The following is a 17353-nucleotide window of genomic DNA, read 5'->3' as shown; positions in this document are numbered from 1 at the left end:
TATGTGTATGCAGAAGTATGGGTTGTTTTCTGACAACAAGTCGCTAGCATGGGCACTGCTTTAAATTGTTTCCTTGTGGAAGCCGCCATTTGAATGTAGGGTGCAATGGCCTGATCGTATGTCATTTGTCTTAATGTTGCTGTGTGGCCTGTATTCTTTGCAAGCTTGTCTACAACACTCATTTGGGGCTCTGTATCACAGTGGAGACAGAGAGTCTCTTTTTGTTGCCTGCCTGTGTTAAATAGAATTTCATTAGTCGTGGGCCATGGAAGCATTATGATTGGATGTTGACCTTGCCCATAGCTTAAGTAGGTGATCTTGCCATTTTATTCCTCTGTGTCTTTCTCTCTCCTTGCTACAGCCAGACATTTCCTGGATCCCTAACAAGCATTACTCTGGAATCTATGGGTTGATGAAGCTGACACTCACTAAAGCTTTGCCCTCTGACCTTTCCAAGGTCATCGTCCTTGATACTGACATCACATTTGCTACTGACATTGCGGAGTTGTGGGCTATCTTTGGGAAGTTCTCAGGTAAGTAAGAGATGGGAGGATTTTTGTTAAAGATCTTCTCAGAATGGAAGTTACGGCTCTCCAAGATGAATATATCAAGATGCTTCATATATCAATACGCTGCACTGATACAGTATATAGCCAATATAGCTGATACAAGTTCTTGAGATCCACAATTTTGCCGTTTAGGGGTCTACAATTCAGACTATTCTTCCCTAATCTGATGCTGTCTAGATAAATTGGAGTTCTGTTTAGGATTCCCAACTAGCCAATCTGGTTTGTATTATTTGGTGATCTGCTCTGGAGAGTCGTTTAAAATCTACAGGTAGTCCTTGACTTACAATCACAATTGGGATCAGAATTTCCTTCCTTAAATGATGTTGTTATGTTCAATATCACATGGCCACATTGTTAAGCAATGGCAGTCCAAGCACTTTTGGTTGCCATCATAATTCCAGGTGCATGGGTCATTAAGCAGGAAGAGGAGAGATCCCAGGTAAGGAGCAGGGGGGGTGCCACAGTGGGAAGTCCCTGGAAGGACTAATGCTGGCTGCATATGATTGCTGTGTGACACAAGCTTAGAGTAGCCAGTGAAAGAGAATGCCAGGTGTGTGAGGATGTAAGGAAGCTGGAGAAAGAATAAATTGTGCCTTGGTGGCGCGGTGGTTAGAATGCAGTACTGCAAGCTACTTCTGCTGACTGCAATTTGGCACTTGGAATCTCACCAGGCTCAAGGTTGACTCAGCCTTCCATCCTTTCAAGATCAGTAAAATAAGGACCCAGATTGTTGGGCGCAATATGCTGACTCTGTAAATCGCTTAGAGAAGGCTGTAAAGCACTGTGAAGCGGTATATAAGTCTAAGTGCTATTACTGTTGCTATTGCTGTGGCTCGGGCTTATTTGTGTGTTACAACTCTGGGACTGCAAGTAGTTCTTGAGTTATAGTGCAGTGTGAAATCAGCATGCCCCAGGAAATGTCAACATTACAGTGCAAACTTGCTGCCCAGCAACACAGTACAGCATACCCCAGCCCACTGACCCTCACTGCCCTAAACTCCAAGACCCCTGTCACCCTGCACTCTGCCACCCCAGCTGGCCTTGCCATCTTCGTGCTTCTTTTGCTGCTGAAGTGTGCCCACCCTGGCATTTTGCAAGCTAGCTGCTGGTCACATGAGGCCATCTTCCCCAGGTCTTGTGAGCACACAAGAGAACCGCAGGTGCCTCATTCTTGCAATGATTCAGAAGACCTCCCAAACTTTCCAAAGGCTTTCTGAAGCATCACAAGGCTTCACAGTGCAGGTGGCCTTGGGAAGAAGGCCCGGTGTAGCCAACAGCTGTCTCTCACTAAGTATCACCAGGAGGAGGAAGATGGCATAGGGCAACTGGGTGTGGCAGGGCAATGGGGGCAGCTGGATTTTGTACTGTGGGTGGCTGGCAATGGTATGAGGCTGGAGGTGGTATTTCCCAGTAGCAGCAGGGGATGGTGGTAGTTAACAGACTGCTGAAGTCTCCAGGCTTTTAACTTCAGCCCCAACCCTGCCCAGATACTAAGGAGTGCCATAGTGCAGGCCAGACAAAAGGTCATAGATGGGGAGGAGGAGGGAGTTTAAGTGCCCCTGTGGTTGTAAGCAGAGGTGGTATTCAGTAGGTTCTGACCAGTTCTGGAGAACCGGTAACCAAAATTTTGAGTAGTTTGGAGAACCAATAAATACCACCTCTGACTGGCCCCACCCTCATTTAGAAGAAATGGGGATTTTGCAGTATTCTTCCCTGCCATGCCCACCAAACCACACCACGCCCACCAAGCCACGCCCATACAACCGATAGTAAAAAAAATTGGAATCCTACCACTGGTTGTAAGCGTGACCTGCCAAGCACCCAGATTTTGATCACTTAACCGCGGTGGGTGTGTAGCAGCTGTAACCTTGCGGGCCAGTCATAACTCACTTTTTAAAGTGCTGTCGTAATTTTGAACAGCTGCTGAATGAAAATAGTCATAAATTGAGGACTACTTCTATGGGCTAGTGGTTTGAGCAGGTTTATGGGAACGTGGAATAATATGGATTTGTTTTCTAATCCATCCAGCTGTGCTGTTTTTCCAAATTGTTAAAAAAAAAACAGGAATGGTGAGAATGGGGAAAGTCTACTCCTTGCACTGGATCTGATTGGTGTCATCTTTAATCCAGATAAACAGGTGATTGGACTAGTGGAAAACCAAAGTGATTGGTACTTGGGGAATCTCTGGAAGAACCATAAACCATGGCCGGCATTGGATCGTGGCTTCAATACAGGTACCCTTCACAACGGATACATGTCTATTCAGATGGGACAATTATCATATCAACTATTGTTACTTTAAGGCTACGAGTAAGCAGTGATGATCTAGCTGAGCTAAAGGTAAAGGTTCCCCTCGCACATATGTGCTAGTCGTTCCCATCTCTAGGGGGCAATACTCATCTCCATTTCAAAGCCAAAGAGCCAGCGCTGTCCAAAAGTGTCTCCGTGGTCATGTGGCCAGCATGACTCAATGCCAATGGCATATGGAACGCTGTTACCTTCCCACCAAAGGTGGTTCCTATTTTTCTACTTGCATTTTTTACGTGCTTTCGAACTGCTAGGTTGGCAAAAGCTGGGACAAGTAATGGGAGCTCACTCAGTTATGTGGTGCTATGGATTTCTGATCGACAAGCTCAGTGTCTTAGCCACAGTGTCCCCCTGAGCTAGGAAGGCATAATTTGTTGTGTACTATTAAACTTCAAAAAGGAATGCAAGCCTTTGGGATACATGCATAGACAGCCCAGAAGTGAGCTTTGAATCACATGTTTAACTAGTCCTCATTTAACTGTTACAGTTAACAACAACTTGGTTGTTAAGTGAAGTAGTTTTGAAGTGAAATCATAACTATCTGATGATCTTACTTCAACTTTCCTTTGCTTTACAGACGTGTGAAGGTCATAAATGTGGGGATTGGTTGCAAAGTTACGTTTTCATCGCCATAACTGTGAACAATGAGTAAACCATCAGACACTAAATGAGAGTCTACCTATTGTTTATCCTTCCAGTTGTGTTCTCCATGTGTGTTGGGAAAGACTATTGCAGATGATAAACTGGGATTAAGAGTCGGGAGAAAGAGGAGAATCATTATTCCATTCAGTAATTCTGCTAAAACTTCTCCCACTGCCAGGACAGTCAGCTGGTTTTTTTAAAAAACAAAAGCATGGGTCTTATGTGGTCCCTGATAATGTTGCCTTAGTAAGTAGCTAAGGTGTCGGTGGCATAGAAATATTTTGATAAACAAATAAACGCTACAGCATCGTGATTTGGATAAGTTTGAAGAGCCACGGAGATTGAGCAATATTATGAAGAACATTTTTCAGGGCTCAGTTATTGTCTCCTCTTCCATAGGGGTGATCTTGTTGCTGCTGGAGCGTTTGCGCCATCTTGGTTGGGAGCAGTTGTGGCGGGTGACAGCTGAGCAAGAGCTCATGAATATGCTGTCCACCTCACTAGCAGATCAGGCGAGTGTTCTTAGTTTGTGTGTGTATGTGTGTGTGTGTGTGTTACTGTCCTTTCAGTCTAGGGCAATGGTTCCCAACCTTTTTTTTTTGGCCATGCCCCACCTAAGCATCTTTAAAATCCTGATCCCCCACCCCCGTGACATATAATACTTACTTTACTCAAAAAGTGAACCCTACTCACAGCGAGGAAACCTAAAAAGGCCATTAACTCGATTTAAATAAGGTTCAAATTTCCCCCATTAAAAGTCAAATTGTCCCCCTGTGGGGCGTGCGCCCCATGTTGGGAACCACTGGTCTAGGCCCACAATGTGCCTTTCATTTCAAAGTAGGCAGAAAAAGTATTAGATGTTGCCATTTGACCAATTTGTTTCCTTCTGCTGTGACTCCACACTTGCTTTTATCCTGGAGCTTTCTCCTCTTCCAGAGTGCCCAGTGTGCCAACTGCAATCTCTCTTCTAGGACATCTTTAACGCGGTGATCAAACAAAAGCCAGCCCTTGTCTACCGGCTCCCTTGCTTCTGGAATGTGCAGCTCTCTGACCATACCCGTTCAGAGCAATGCTACACGGAGGTGTCTGATCTTAAGGTAAGCACTGTCTCCCTGGCTGAAGCTTTGATGATCTCCTTTTGTCACCTTGAGAAAATCTCGCATTTCTGGCTGGCTGAAACTTTCGGCATTCTGCAGTTTAGGCAAAGGGGATGCCGGGAAGGCCTGTCTATTGCTGAAAGGTGTTAGACTTGGTCACTCTAACTTTCTGTCCTCAGGTGATTCATTGGAACTCTCCCAAGAAGTTGCGAGTCAAAAATAAGCATGTGGAATTCTTTAGGAACCTTTATTTGACCTTCTTAGAGTATGATGGGAACTTGTTGCGCAGAGAGCTGTTTGGCTGTCCCAACTTGCCCAGTGGCCAGGTGAGAGGCTTCCTGATCTCTTCCCTCCTTGTTATGTCTGAAACAGAATTTTTTAAAATTCATTTAGCTAATTTAATATGCATATGAGAAACCATGGATGGGGAGGAAGTTATCATGGGGATTGCTGGAGGGTTGTGGAGGGGATTGCTGGAGGGTCACACAAGGGTTGTGTTAACCTATATTAACCCACCAACAAACACATTGTCTTGATCACTGCTGCCAAGCTAAAAATGAGCAAGACCTTTTGAATTATTTGGGCAATACCTGAGAGCAGTTTGAAGGTTGTTCGCCTGTGCTACAGTCAATAGCATATTAAAGATGCACAGCGGTTATATGCAGTGGTGGGTTCCGGATTCCATTCCAACCGCTACGGTTGGAACGGCCCCGGAGTTACCTACATGCACGCGCGCAGTACGCGCATGTGTTCTAGTGTCAAATGACGCTTACGCAAGCCTCCGCAATGCTCCAACTGCTCCGCAGAGCGTTGCGCAGGCGCCATACACGTCAACAGCATAAAGCACCGGTAAGAAGCGTGGGCGGGCCCTCCGGAGAACAGTACTGGAACTGTATTCAGTGTCCGGGCAGGATCCGGTTCGCCTGTACCGGGGCGTACCGTCTGCAACCAACCACTGGTTATATGTCTTTCTTGACCAACTGTTTTATTCCGAGATCTTGTTCTGTGTCTCAAATACACTCCTATGTAAATTGTAGCTCCAGCAAGTTCTGGAAGAGCTGGATGAAGACGATCCTTGCTATGATTTCCGGAGGCAAACCCTGATTCAGCACCGGGTCCATCTCTTCTTCCTGCAATATGATTTTTCAGGGTCGGCTGATGAAATAGATGTAACTCTCATAGCTCAGCTATCCATGGACAGGTACCAGATTGGGGGGCGGGGGGCGGGGGGAACAGAAGGATGGGGAGACATGGTTCTTTTAGGTGTGCCTTTCATTGCTGTAGAAGTGGAATTCCATCTGATTACATTTGGCACTTTTGGGCTTAAAAGTGAGAACATTTACTATAATCTCAGCATATACAAAATATAATCGTCTTCAGCTTTTCAAATATTTTTTTAATAACATGGTTTTATAAGCACTCGTGCTTGCTGAGAATTATTTGGTTAATATGATACCCAACCAGTATCCAGTAATGATTAAACCCAAAGGGGATCCACCAAAAGTTGGAGTCCAATATTATTTTATTTTCAAAATCATGAGGGAAAGATATGTAAAATATCCAGACTTTATTGTTTCCTTCCTTCCTTGATAGAATATCATACTTGAGATCAGATTGCAACTATAGTCCATACAGTGAAAGTCTTGATAAAAAGATAGATGTAGCATATGCTCAGTTGATTTATCATGTGTCTACATAGGCCATTTTGTATTTCCATAATAAGGGAAGGCAAGATACGAAATCAGTGTTGGCAAACCTTTTTGGCAGCGAGTGCCGAAACAAGAGCATGCGCGTGCCGGGAAGATGATCTTCCAGTGGCTAGCTGGTGTTCGCGTAAACAAACCGGAAAACTAGGTGGCCGGTGCACATGTGCATGCTGGAAACAAAGAGCAGCCGCCCGGCGCACACATGCGCGCCGGGCGGCTACTCTTCCAGTTTCCAACACTCCCACGTACGTGAAGAGCAGCTGGCCGACACACTGGAACCCAGAAGAGCAATGGGCGATGTCTCATGTGCCTGGACCGATGGCTCTGCGTTCCACTTCCGGCATGCGTGCCATAAGTTCGCCATCACAGCACTAAATAATTTTGCTTGCAATGTTTACAAGGTTCCTTTTGACTTTTGCATGTGATGGTAGTAAATCCCATTGTCAGAGGACACCAGATTAATATGTTCAATCTTCATTTTTCCCCTGCCCGTCAAGCCCAGTTAAGGGGTGTTACATAGGTTCCCCAAGGTCAACCAGTTTGGTACTAGGAGCGTTGGTAGGCTCACAGTGGTTAGGAGAGTAATTAATTCCCCCCATTCCTGCTTCAACTATTTGATGTTTCTTTTAACCTCTTTCCTTTGCATTAGATGTGCCCTTCTTGAATTGAGGCATCCTTAAAATATTTTGTTAGGAACTGCTGAGATTTTAGCTTTGCATCCCTTAACATGAGCCAAAATTGTAAAGTAATCTGTTTTCTGGACAGAATCAATTATGGAAGGAAAACGATTAGACCCAATTAACAAAAGGTCTGCATGAGTCACTAAATGTGTTTAGTGGTGTAAATTGGATGGAGACCATGTTTAAAGAGCATGTTTTGACACTGGCATGGAGGCCACACAAAATCAGTTCTCTCCAGACAGACTATAAATTTGTGCACTTGTTAAAATCAAAGATAATATATTACTAATATTAAAACAAGGATATTTCCTACATACATTTGATTTTTAATTTTGTGTAAATAGTATTTGGTCTTAGGATGCACAGTGCTGATTGCACTTTTTCGGAATATCACAGAAAATCAGTTTGTCAGAACACAAATACTTGTGCTTGTTGTAATGTGAGCATTGCCGAAATACCTATTTCTAAGGTCTCTGTTATTTTTATATTCAAATGTAGACAACAGCTGGCATGGTATTGGCGAAGCAGTAGGAATGGGAGAAAACCAAACTTTAAAAATGGAGCAATGGGACATCACCAAAATTACATTTGGGAACAAAAGAGCATTTAAATTGTATTTTAGAAGCGTTTTGGGGGCCTGGGATGTCTGGGCTCTGTAGCTTTCTGTTGACTAATGATAATATGCGATGCTCTCAATTTGTCTTGTTGATTTTGCAGGTTGCAGATGCTGGAGGCGATATGTAAACACTGGACAGGCCCCATTAGCCTGGCTTTGTACATGTCTGACGCGGAGGCCCAGCAGTTTCTACGCTATGCTCAAGCATCGGAGGTGCTGAGTAACCGTCAGAATGTTGCCTATCACATTGTATACAAGGAAGGGCAGTTTTACCCAGTCAACTTCTTGCGCAACATGGCCCTGAAAAATGCACAGACCTCCCACGTTTTTCTGATGGACATTGATTTCCTGCCGATGTATGGCCTCTATGATTATCTCAGGTGTGTCTTTTTGAGGTCCAAAGTGGGTCAAGGCAACAATATGGCTTTCAACTGAGTCTCCCAAAGTTCTAAGGAATTGTGAAGTCCCTAGTCTTTTCTTCAGTGTCCCTCCATATAGGCCTTAGCTGTCCCATTTAGCTTCTTCATTGTGAAGAAGTTGTTGCCTTCTTCATTTCCTCTTTCCACTGATGTTGCAGTTGGCTCTATTGGCCATACTGACCCCGGAGGAGTGCCTGAGCCTATGTTAGTTTTATTCTAATGTATTCCTTTGGCCAGTGATGGCGAACCTTTTTCTTATGGTGTACCAAAATTGTGTGTGCGCACGCTATTGCGCGTGAATGCATGCCCGTACCAATTCAGTCCTCCCCACCTATCTGTGAATATGCATGTGACCCCCCGCCCCCCGTGCATGCACGCATGACTCCCCCCCCCAGACTCCAGAGGCTTTCCTGAAGCCTGGGGAGGGCGAACAACGGAAGGCCGAAAATCAGTTGCCCGGCGCACGCATGCGTGCCAGAGCTGATGACTGGTGTGCCACTAAATATGGCTCCATGTGCCACCTGTGGCACACGTGCCACAGGTTCGCCATCACGGCCTTAGGCTAAGAAATACGTTAGTCCTAATACCCTCCAGAGTGTTGAAATCTTGAAATGTTCTGTTTGCCATTTGTCTCCAGATCCTCCATCATGCAGCTGGAGCTGCCCCCAAAGAAAGTAGCTCTCATTGTGCCTGCGTTTGAGACTCTGCATTACCGCCTCAACTTTCCCAAATCCAAAGCGGAGCTGCTCACCATGCTGGACATGGGCTCCCTCTATACTTTCAGGTAAGTGCTGATCAGCAAAGGTCCGTTTTCAAGAACCAGAGGTTGGGTTAAACAATTGCTGGATCATGTTTAGCAACTAAAGGGCAAAACCACCTTCACAATTCTCTTCAGTAGTTTATGCACCAATACTTAGCTAATTATTTGAAACTGATACATGAATTCAATGCTGTTTTCCCTGGCTATGAATATATTTCCTCTTCTCCCAGTTCAACTTACGTTCAGCCCTCTCATTTTCTGGCACTTTCCTTTCAGACTTTTTTTTATTTCACATGACTGTTTCCTACTCTTTATTTCTCTGATCATTTAAACCATTTTCTTTTCCCAATTTCTGCCACTTCTCCCCCTCCCCGCAAATCCCTTATTACTTTGCTTCCATTGCCTTTCTTTCTTTCTAGTGAAATAAATCTGCTAATAGATTGGTTTCCGTTGAGGTTTATTGGACTGATATGCTGCCCTTCTCCCAAAGGACTACTTTAGAGTATGCTAATCTGTTTTGGTCTCCCCCGCCCCATTATCTCCCATTTGTTTCCAGGCATAATAAAAATGGCTGGTTTTGTCTGTAATATGTATGGATATATACCAGGAAAAAAGGCTGCTTCTTCCACACAATCCAATTCATCCTAAATGATTAAGTGGTTAGAATCTTGGTTCCATGTCCCATTATCTGAGGTTTGCTTGGAAAAAATGTTCATCTTTACTCTCAAATCACTGTGAAACCCCAAAAGAAATCAGAATTCTGCTGAAATTCAGTGGCAAATATTTGAGCTTTAGCAGCACAATGTCAATTTCTTTGGTTTGGGGATAATAGGTCAAACTGGGAGTTTTCTTCCTAGAATATTTTTGCTCCCACTTTTATTTTTGCAAAGGCACAAGACCTGAAATAAGGCCAGTTTCATTGGGATTGTGGTACTCTCACGTGGGTAGCCCTTCTTTGGAACAGCTTGCAACCTAAAATAAGGAATGTGCCCAACTCCTGATTTTCAGGAAGATCTTAAAAATATTTTTATTTTGCAGAGCATTTGAATGCTGATCATACTGAGCTGTCCCAAGACATTAATTGGATTGTCGGGAATTTTTAGTTGTTCAATATTTATTGTATGGCATTGTAAGCCCATTGGAAAAGTGAATAGTTAGTAAATAATTGTATAAATAAATGAACATATTATCTTGTGACAATCCAAGAAGTGTGACTTTTGATAGAAGTAATAAGGAAGTCTGGTTAATCTAAGCTTGTTTTTCAATCTCTTAGGTTTCAGTATAGAAACCAGATAGAAGTATTTTCACTTAGTGTTTCCCAATGATGTATATGTTTTGTGTACAGGTATCACGTGTGGCCCCAGGGCCATGCTCCAACAGATTATGCCAAATGGCGGACAGCCACAGTGCCGTATCAAGTGGACTGGCAACCACAGTTTGAGCCTTACGTTGTAGTAAGGCGTGATTGTCCCCTCTATGACCAGCGGTTTGTAGGCTTTGGCTGGAACAAGGTGTCTCACATCATGGAGCTTGATGCTCAGGTGAGTATGTGGCTTTTCAGCAGTCCACTATCTGTCCTTTTTATTGAGGAAGACCAGGGCTGAAGGGAATAGCTTCCTGTCAGCCATTTCCTACCTTTTCACAGGAGTATGAGCTGCTTGTCCTGCCCAACGCCTTCATGATCCATATGCCTCACGCTCCCAGTTTTGACATCTCCAAATTCCGCCAGAGTGTTAGCTATCGGAACTGCCTCCAGACTCTGAGAGAAGAATTCCATCAGGACCTGTCCCGCAAGTATGGTGCAGCCGCACTAAAATACCTCACTGCAGAGAGAAGTTTATGAATGGCAACCAGGATACCAAAGGATCGTGTGACCTGCAAATGGACAAGGCTCAAGACTTCTTGGAGAAAGACTCATCAGAAGCCCAGTCCTCCTAGCTAAGGTGACCTACTGGTATGGCCATGCCTAGATTCTGAGTAGAATTTTAGCCACGGCTGTCGTTCAAGGCTATATTTTGTGGCAAATCCTATTCTCAGATTAACTAGGCAAATTACATTTGTATGCATCTGCCTCTTTTTATAGATCGTTCCCAGATTAAGTCAGGGGAAAAGAGAGGGAAAATGTGTGGCTTAAGTGCTTTCCCTTTCTCACGTCCACTGTTTTAATACAGTGCTTTTGTTCACCGACATTCAATGATGGAAAGGAACATTTCTGTTCACAATTGTAGCATTTTTTCCTCTTTCTGTTTATCAAATAGCAAGGGCTGCCAATTACTGTTTTCTAGTGTTTTCTCTTTGCCCATTGTTCTCTAGCCTGTGTTCTTAACATATTTTAAAAGAGAAGCGGCTCTAATGGCTGAAATCATAGAGCTGAAAGGGGCTGCCCTATTCAGTGCAGGAGTCCAAATTAAACAGACAGATGGTTATTTAGTCTTCAGATGAATGGATCAACCAAGGAAGCCCACCAGATTTCTGAGTAGTATAATTGATTTGGACTGTCAAGTGACCTTCAGAAGCAATCTACTTCTAAAACCTGTTGTTGGGTAACACAAAGTAGGAAGGTTTCTTTTTTATATGTATCAGTTGGCCACTATGGAAACTGAATGGGGAACCTAAGTAAACTTCTAATGATGTTACCTAGTTTGGATAATGAAACATCTGCAAGAAAACAATTGAACTCAGAGAGCACCAAGGACCCCTCAGATCTTATTTCTTGCCTCATCCCCTTTCTCGTTTTGGCATTTCCCTGAAAATTAAATTTGAAGCAAGACAATTCATTTAATGTTAATGTTGATCTTTCCTTTCCTACCTGCCTCTGAATATTTCTCAGCATTTGCAAGAGAAACTATTCTGTTTCTTTCTTTCTTTATTTGTTTAGTTATGGCCATATTGATTGAAGAGTTTTTTGTGCTTAACCATATTCTTAAACAAAAACCATGACATGTGGGGGAAAATGATTAAGTGAAAAGAAATCCATACTACATATTTTGTTGAGAATATATGGCATAAAAGCAATGCTTTATGCCATATACAGCGATGCTTAAAAAATGGTGAACACTTTTGAATTTTCAATAGTTCTATGTAAATATGAGCTAAAATGTTATCTGTTCTCCACCCAACTCCTAAAACAAGATAAAAAGAACCCAATTAAATGAATGAGTCAAAATATAGTAGAGATTCATTGGTTTACTGAACAAAGTGACCCAAAACTACATATTTGTATGTGACAAATGAGTGCAAAAGTTTGTTTTCAGTAGCTATCATGCCCTCCACCCAAACCTGGGTAGCAGTAACTGCAACTAAACATTTTCAACAACTATTGATCTGTACTACACACTGTACTACTGGACGTTTAGCCCGTTCCTCCTTATGAAACAGATTTAACTTAGGGTTGTTGGCAGGTTTCCTTGCATGAGTTGCCTATTTTGGATCCTTCCACAACCATTTGTTTGTTTTTTTTCCCCCCCACGTTTTTATATGATTGAAATCAGGATTTTTGACTTGACCTTCCAAACCATTTACTTCTGCTTTAATCATATTTTTGCTTGTACAATTTTTACGTCTTGGGTCATCATCTTGCTGCATGATCCATGAACTTCAGTTCAGGGACATTTTTCTGTGTAATTTGGTGGTATAGTTCAGAATCATAGTTCCATCACTGATGGCAAAACATCCTGCTCTAGAAGCAGTAAAGGAGGCCCAAACCTGATACCAGCACTGCATTTCACAAATGGGTTAACCTAAAAAGTTTCTGTTTTGATCTCATCCATCCACACAACATTCTTCCAATAGCCTTTGACTTATCCGTGTGGTCTTTCACAGACTGTAGAGAGGCAGAGTTTTTGTTTATTTTCTTTTTGAGAATAGTGGCTTTCTCTTTACAACATTGCCATATATACCACTTTTTTCCAATATTCTGTCATGCTATTCATAAATGCAAGAAAGGCCTGTGGTTTCTTAGGTGTTTCCTGGGGGCTCTTTGAAACTTCCTGGAATATTTCACACCTTGCTCTTGAGATGATGCTTAGTCAACAACTCCTGGGGAAGGTAACAATAGTTGCCTCCATATCACCTGCCTGATAGTGGACTGGTGAAATACAAACTCTTTGGAAATCGTTTTGTAATCTTTTTCAATCTGGTGAGCATCAACAACTGTTTTTTTGAAGGTCTTCAGAAATCTTTTGTTTGAGCCCTGACACACTTCTGCAACCCTGTGCTGTGAAGATCGTAGAATTGTTTTTTAAATAAGGTAGAACTTCCCATGCTCACACCCGATTATCATTACATTGACCTCCTGACTCGATTTGTCTCTTCAAATAAACTGAGCATCCTAGAATCAAACTGGTGGACTGCGGACTAGATGCGTGACGTGCAGGCCACGCCCACCCCAGCTCAGAAGGGGGAAAACATCACGATACATTACGTGACGGTGTGGGCTTGACACCTGTGTCCTGGAGTTTCATGCACAAATATGTAGATTTGGATCATTTTCTCAATGTATTAATGAGCAAATATATGCAACTCATTTCTTAATTGTGTTCTTATCTAATTTTAGGAAGTGTGTAGGATGATCTACAAGACATTTTAGATCCATGTTTATGCAGAAATACTGAGAATTCAAGATTTCATGAACTTTTAAGCACCACTGTAATACAGGTCGTCCTCGACTTCAAGAGTTCGCTTAGTGACCCTTTGAAGTTACAAAAGTACTGAAAAAAGCGACATGAGCAATTTTTTTCACTTATGACCATTGCAGCATCCCTGTGGTCACGTGATCAAAATTCAAACGCTTGGCAACTGGCTCATATTTATGACACTGGCAGTGTCTGAGGTTATGTGATCCCCCTTTTGTGACCTCCTGACAAAGTCCATGGGGAAGCCAGATTCACTTAACAACCGTGGTTACTAATTTAACCACCGCAGTGATTCATTTATCAAATGTGGCCAAAAAAAATAATCACAAAATGGAGCAAAACTCAAATTTTTCACTTAGCAACATAAATGTTAGGCTCAATTGTTTTTAGGTTGAGGCCTATACCTGTACTGAGTTTTTGAATTAGGCTTGGCTAAGCAAATGCTTTGGAAAAATTTAAGAAGGTATATTTGAAGTAAAGTCTCCTTTCTGTTGCCTCTTTTCATTCTTCCACCATCTAAAAGTTGTGGTTGTGCCGTTATGCCACACAGAAACTCTATTTGACTTCTGCACTCACGAAATCACCTTAGTGCAGCTGTAATTTAATGCTCAGCACTGCCAAGCAAACTCTCTCCTCTCCATGGAGGAAAATGAAGTTCATCCAAGGCCCTTCGTATTTCCCATCCCTAAATTACAACAGAGTTCCCTGCCCCAGGGATGAAGCTAGTGTTTCGATTTGTAGGCAGCTGAATCTTTACAATCTTTGGAAGTCTTTTCCTGCACACTGTCATCTGTATAGATACCTAGGGAATCTGATAAAAAAAAATCATATTCAAAAACCAAAGAAAATCCGTCCTTTGATTGGAAAAACCTATGAATTCCAAGATGGAATTCATAAACATTTGGCTTGCAGTACTTCAAATGTTAATAAAAAGAACGTAAAGCATCTTCCACTCATTAAAGCAGCATTGTCCTCAGGATCATGTAACTGCAGAACTCTCCTGGAAATAGAAATAACTGTTTTATTGAGTCACAGTGTATTTGTACTGCTGTGTATTCTGAAGCACATCTTCTGAATCAGATCCAAAGACTGCACAACCCTTATAACAATGTGCTTTTAATGAATGCCATACTGGATTGTGTGTTGGGAGCAGCTTCAACCTAGCACTTGTTCATAGTTATGAAACACTGGATCACAAGGAGTTGGTTCTTCAGTTACTATTTATATAATTTAAACTGATTTCTCACTACATGTAAATTGTGTGTCTTGAATTTTCTAACAGTTCCTTTTTATCTTTGTGTTCTGGGGCATCTCCAGTACTTTCTGCTGCTAGGCTGTTTCTTCTGATTTTTCTGATATTAAACTGGAATGTAAAAGTGATGGGACTGAAGTGTTCCATCCTAATTTAAGGTGGAGTCATATAAATATTGATCCTAGTCCAAGTTGAAAATATAGAGAACTGGTTGTATTTCTTGCCTTTTTAATAAAAATAAAAGTTTTTAGAAATTACTTTTCAAGCCTCTGATTGGGAATTTTGTGATTATTTCTTGCGAAAGAATCCTAAACTAAATGATGATTTAAGCAACAAATAGTAAAACTTTTTCCATTTTTTCTTGAGGAAAATCTGGTAGGTTTTGCTGCATAGAGAACTCTGTGTATTAAGTTATCCTTGTTCAGTTTTCCTACTTCATTAATGCATTAGTGCTGAATCTAAGACAAAACAGAATAGAAATCAAAGATATGAAGAACTAAATTATAATTGGGAAACTGGTGATCCTTCATTTGCCCACATTACACTGCTGGCCAGGGCTGGTGGCATGTAGAAGTTTACCTGTGGCATCATAAATTCCCATTCTTGAACTAGTGAGAGCAGCTGGAAAGATAAAATCACAGGTTAGGAAAGCATGGAAAATTCTGTCTCCAAGAAGATGCTATTCCCAGAATGCTGCCTTAAACTAAGGGCAATAACAACAGCCTAGTTTAGTGATGGCGAACCTTTTTTGGCTCGCGTGCCACAAGTGGGAGCGCAGGGGAGTCGAGTGCTGGCATGCCGCACCCATAATGCAACGCACGACCCCCCAGTGCGCATGCGCGCAAAACGCGCGACCCCCCCATTTTTACATGTTTTTTTTTGCCCTCCCCAGGCTCCAGGGGCTTTATAGGAGCCTGTGGAGGGCGAAAAAAGCCTCCCCCGCCCCCCCGGAGGCCCTCCGGAGGCTTCAGGGACTGTCCAGAGGCTTCCCTGAAGCCTTCGGAGCGCTTAAAACCACCCTCCGAGCAAACCGGAAGTGACTTCCGGGTTGCTCGGAGGGTCGTTTTAAGCGCTCCGAAGGCATCAGGGAAGCCTCGGACGACCCCTGAAGCCTTCGGAACGCTTAAAACGACCCTCCGAGCAACCCGGAAGTCACTTCCGGTTTGCTTGGAGGGTGGTTTTAAGCGTTCTGAAGGCTTCAGGGACGGTCCCTGAAGCTTCCGAGGGGGCGGGGGGGGGCTGTTTTCGCCCTCCCCAGGCTCCTATAAAGCCTCTGGAGCCTGGGGAAGGCGAAAAATAGCTTTTAAAAAAATGAACTCAGCTGGCCAGCGCGCGCATGCGCGCTGGCCAGCTGACAAAGCAGCGCCTCACGTGCCCTGACAAATGGCTCCGCGTGCCACTTGTGGCACGCGTGCCATAGGTTCGCCATCACGGGCCTAGTTGATATCAGCCCAATGCCCAATCTTTTAAAAATGGCAGATGCTTCTAATGTGCCATGTGTATATAGAATATGGGGAGCTGAGCTACCAAATTTTTGGCTTTTGTATATTGTTTCTCCCCCCCAAAAAAGCCATTTTTGGTCAATGTTTAATTGGGATAAAACAAAACATCCACTCCCAAATACAACACTGTTTTGACAAGGAAATAGAGATGCAGAAAACAAGCTTTTACTTATGGTGTCCTTTAAAGTTGTTCATCACTCATTCTTCTGCTGAAGGGCTATGATTTTTTTTTCAAATTTTGTAACAGATTAGAAAGGAAAACATGAATTATATAACTGAGTGGCTATAATAAAACAAAATTAGCATAGCAGGCAAAAATCTTAATGTAAGATTTGTGAACAAGAAAATATGATGGGGGTGGGGATTCTCCAGTTATTTGGGTACATAAATAAACATAAAAATAAACACTGCAGAAACAGTACTATATAACTAAAAAAGTTTTTTTTCATGTCTGCTTCATAAGGATGTAGTAAAGGAAAGGGTTTAGAAAAAGGAGCTAAGTTCAGAAGAGAGCCAAAAATATTGTAGTCAGACCAGAACAGTAAAGCTAACAAGAATTAGATTCCCCAACAAAAGGGAATACAAGACAGGACAGAGACAATCTCTGTTAGATTTGAAAAGTAGAAAACCACAGTTAGTGTTGGTAAATGAGTTGTACATACATACAGGCTAAAAATCAACTGTGCAAACTTCTCCAACTCTCAAGACAAATAGCCTTTCATCTACCTAGCTCCTAAAACCTGATGGATCTATCATGAAAGTATAAAAACTGGACCTGGGCAGTTTTAAACATGATTTGAAAGAAACACTTTGAACCTCACAATAGTGTAATAAATAAGTCTCTGCCATTCATTAAAGCAATTGTTTTGGTTTCCATTGCAAGTTTAAAATTAAGGTGCCACTGCTTTAAGAATCACAGTAACTGTAATGAACTTCTTAAATAGCTGCATCCTTTTTGCAGGCTCAATGGAAGTGCCCATGAAAAAAAATCATGTTCACGTTGACAAGCCATGTTTAAAAGCTGTTTCTCCTAATTCATGACTGTTAGGAGGGGTATAAGCTCTCATCTTCCCATGACAAACAAAACTTGAGACAATAGATTTTATTGTTTTATTTAGTAAAATGTTAAATAAATACAAATTGATCATTTATTCTGCACCCTCTTTTTC

At 42.4% G+C, this 17353-nt stretch overlaps 1 protein-coding gene across 1 annotated transcript in view; it reads left to right on the top strand.

The window, feature by feature from the left end:
- The window catches only part of LARGE2 (LARGE xylosyl- and glucuronyltransferase 2), a 30238-nt gene extending 18495 nt beyond the window's left edge, over positions 1–11743 (top strand). The window contains exons 6-15 of the mRNA XM_081939795.1: positions 362–533; positions 2699–2803; positions 3918–4030; positions 4490–4615; positions 4795–4941; positions 5653–5816; positions 7719–7997; positions 8674–8820; positions 10142–10337; positions 10442–11743. Coding sequence (XP_081795921.1) covers positions 362–533; positions 2699–2803; positions 3918–4030; positions 4490–4615; positions 4795–4941; positions 5653–5816; positions 7719–7997; positions 8674–8820; positions 10142–10337; positions 10442–10639 — 1647 coding nt within the window. The 3' untranslated portion in view covers positions 10640–11743. The remainder of the gene's footprint in view (positions 1–361; positions 534–2698; positions 2804–3917; positions 4031–4489; positions 4616–4794; positions 4942–5652; positions 5817–7718; positions 7998–8673; positions 8821–10141; positions 10338–10441) is intronic.
- The last annotated feature ends 5610 nt before the right edge of the window (positions 11744–17353 follow it).

The sequence above is a fragment of the Natrix helvetica genome (assembly GCF_964273705.1).
Source record: "Natrix helvetica genome assembly, chromosome: 1".
Lineage (NCBI taxonomy): Eukaryota > Metazoa > Chordata > Lepidosauria > Squamata > Natricidae > Natrix > Natrix helvetica.
Note: the sequence above shows the minus strand (reverse complement) of the source record. Positions and strands in the feature narration are given on the sequence as shown.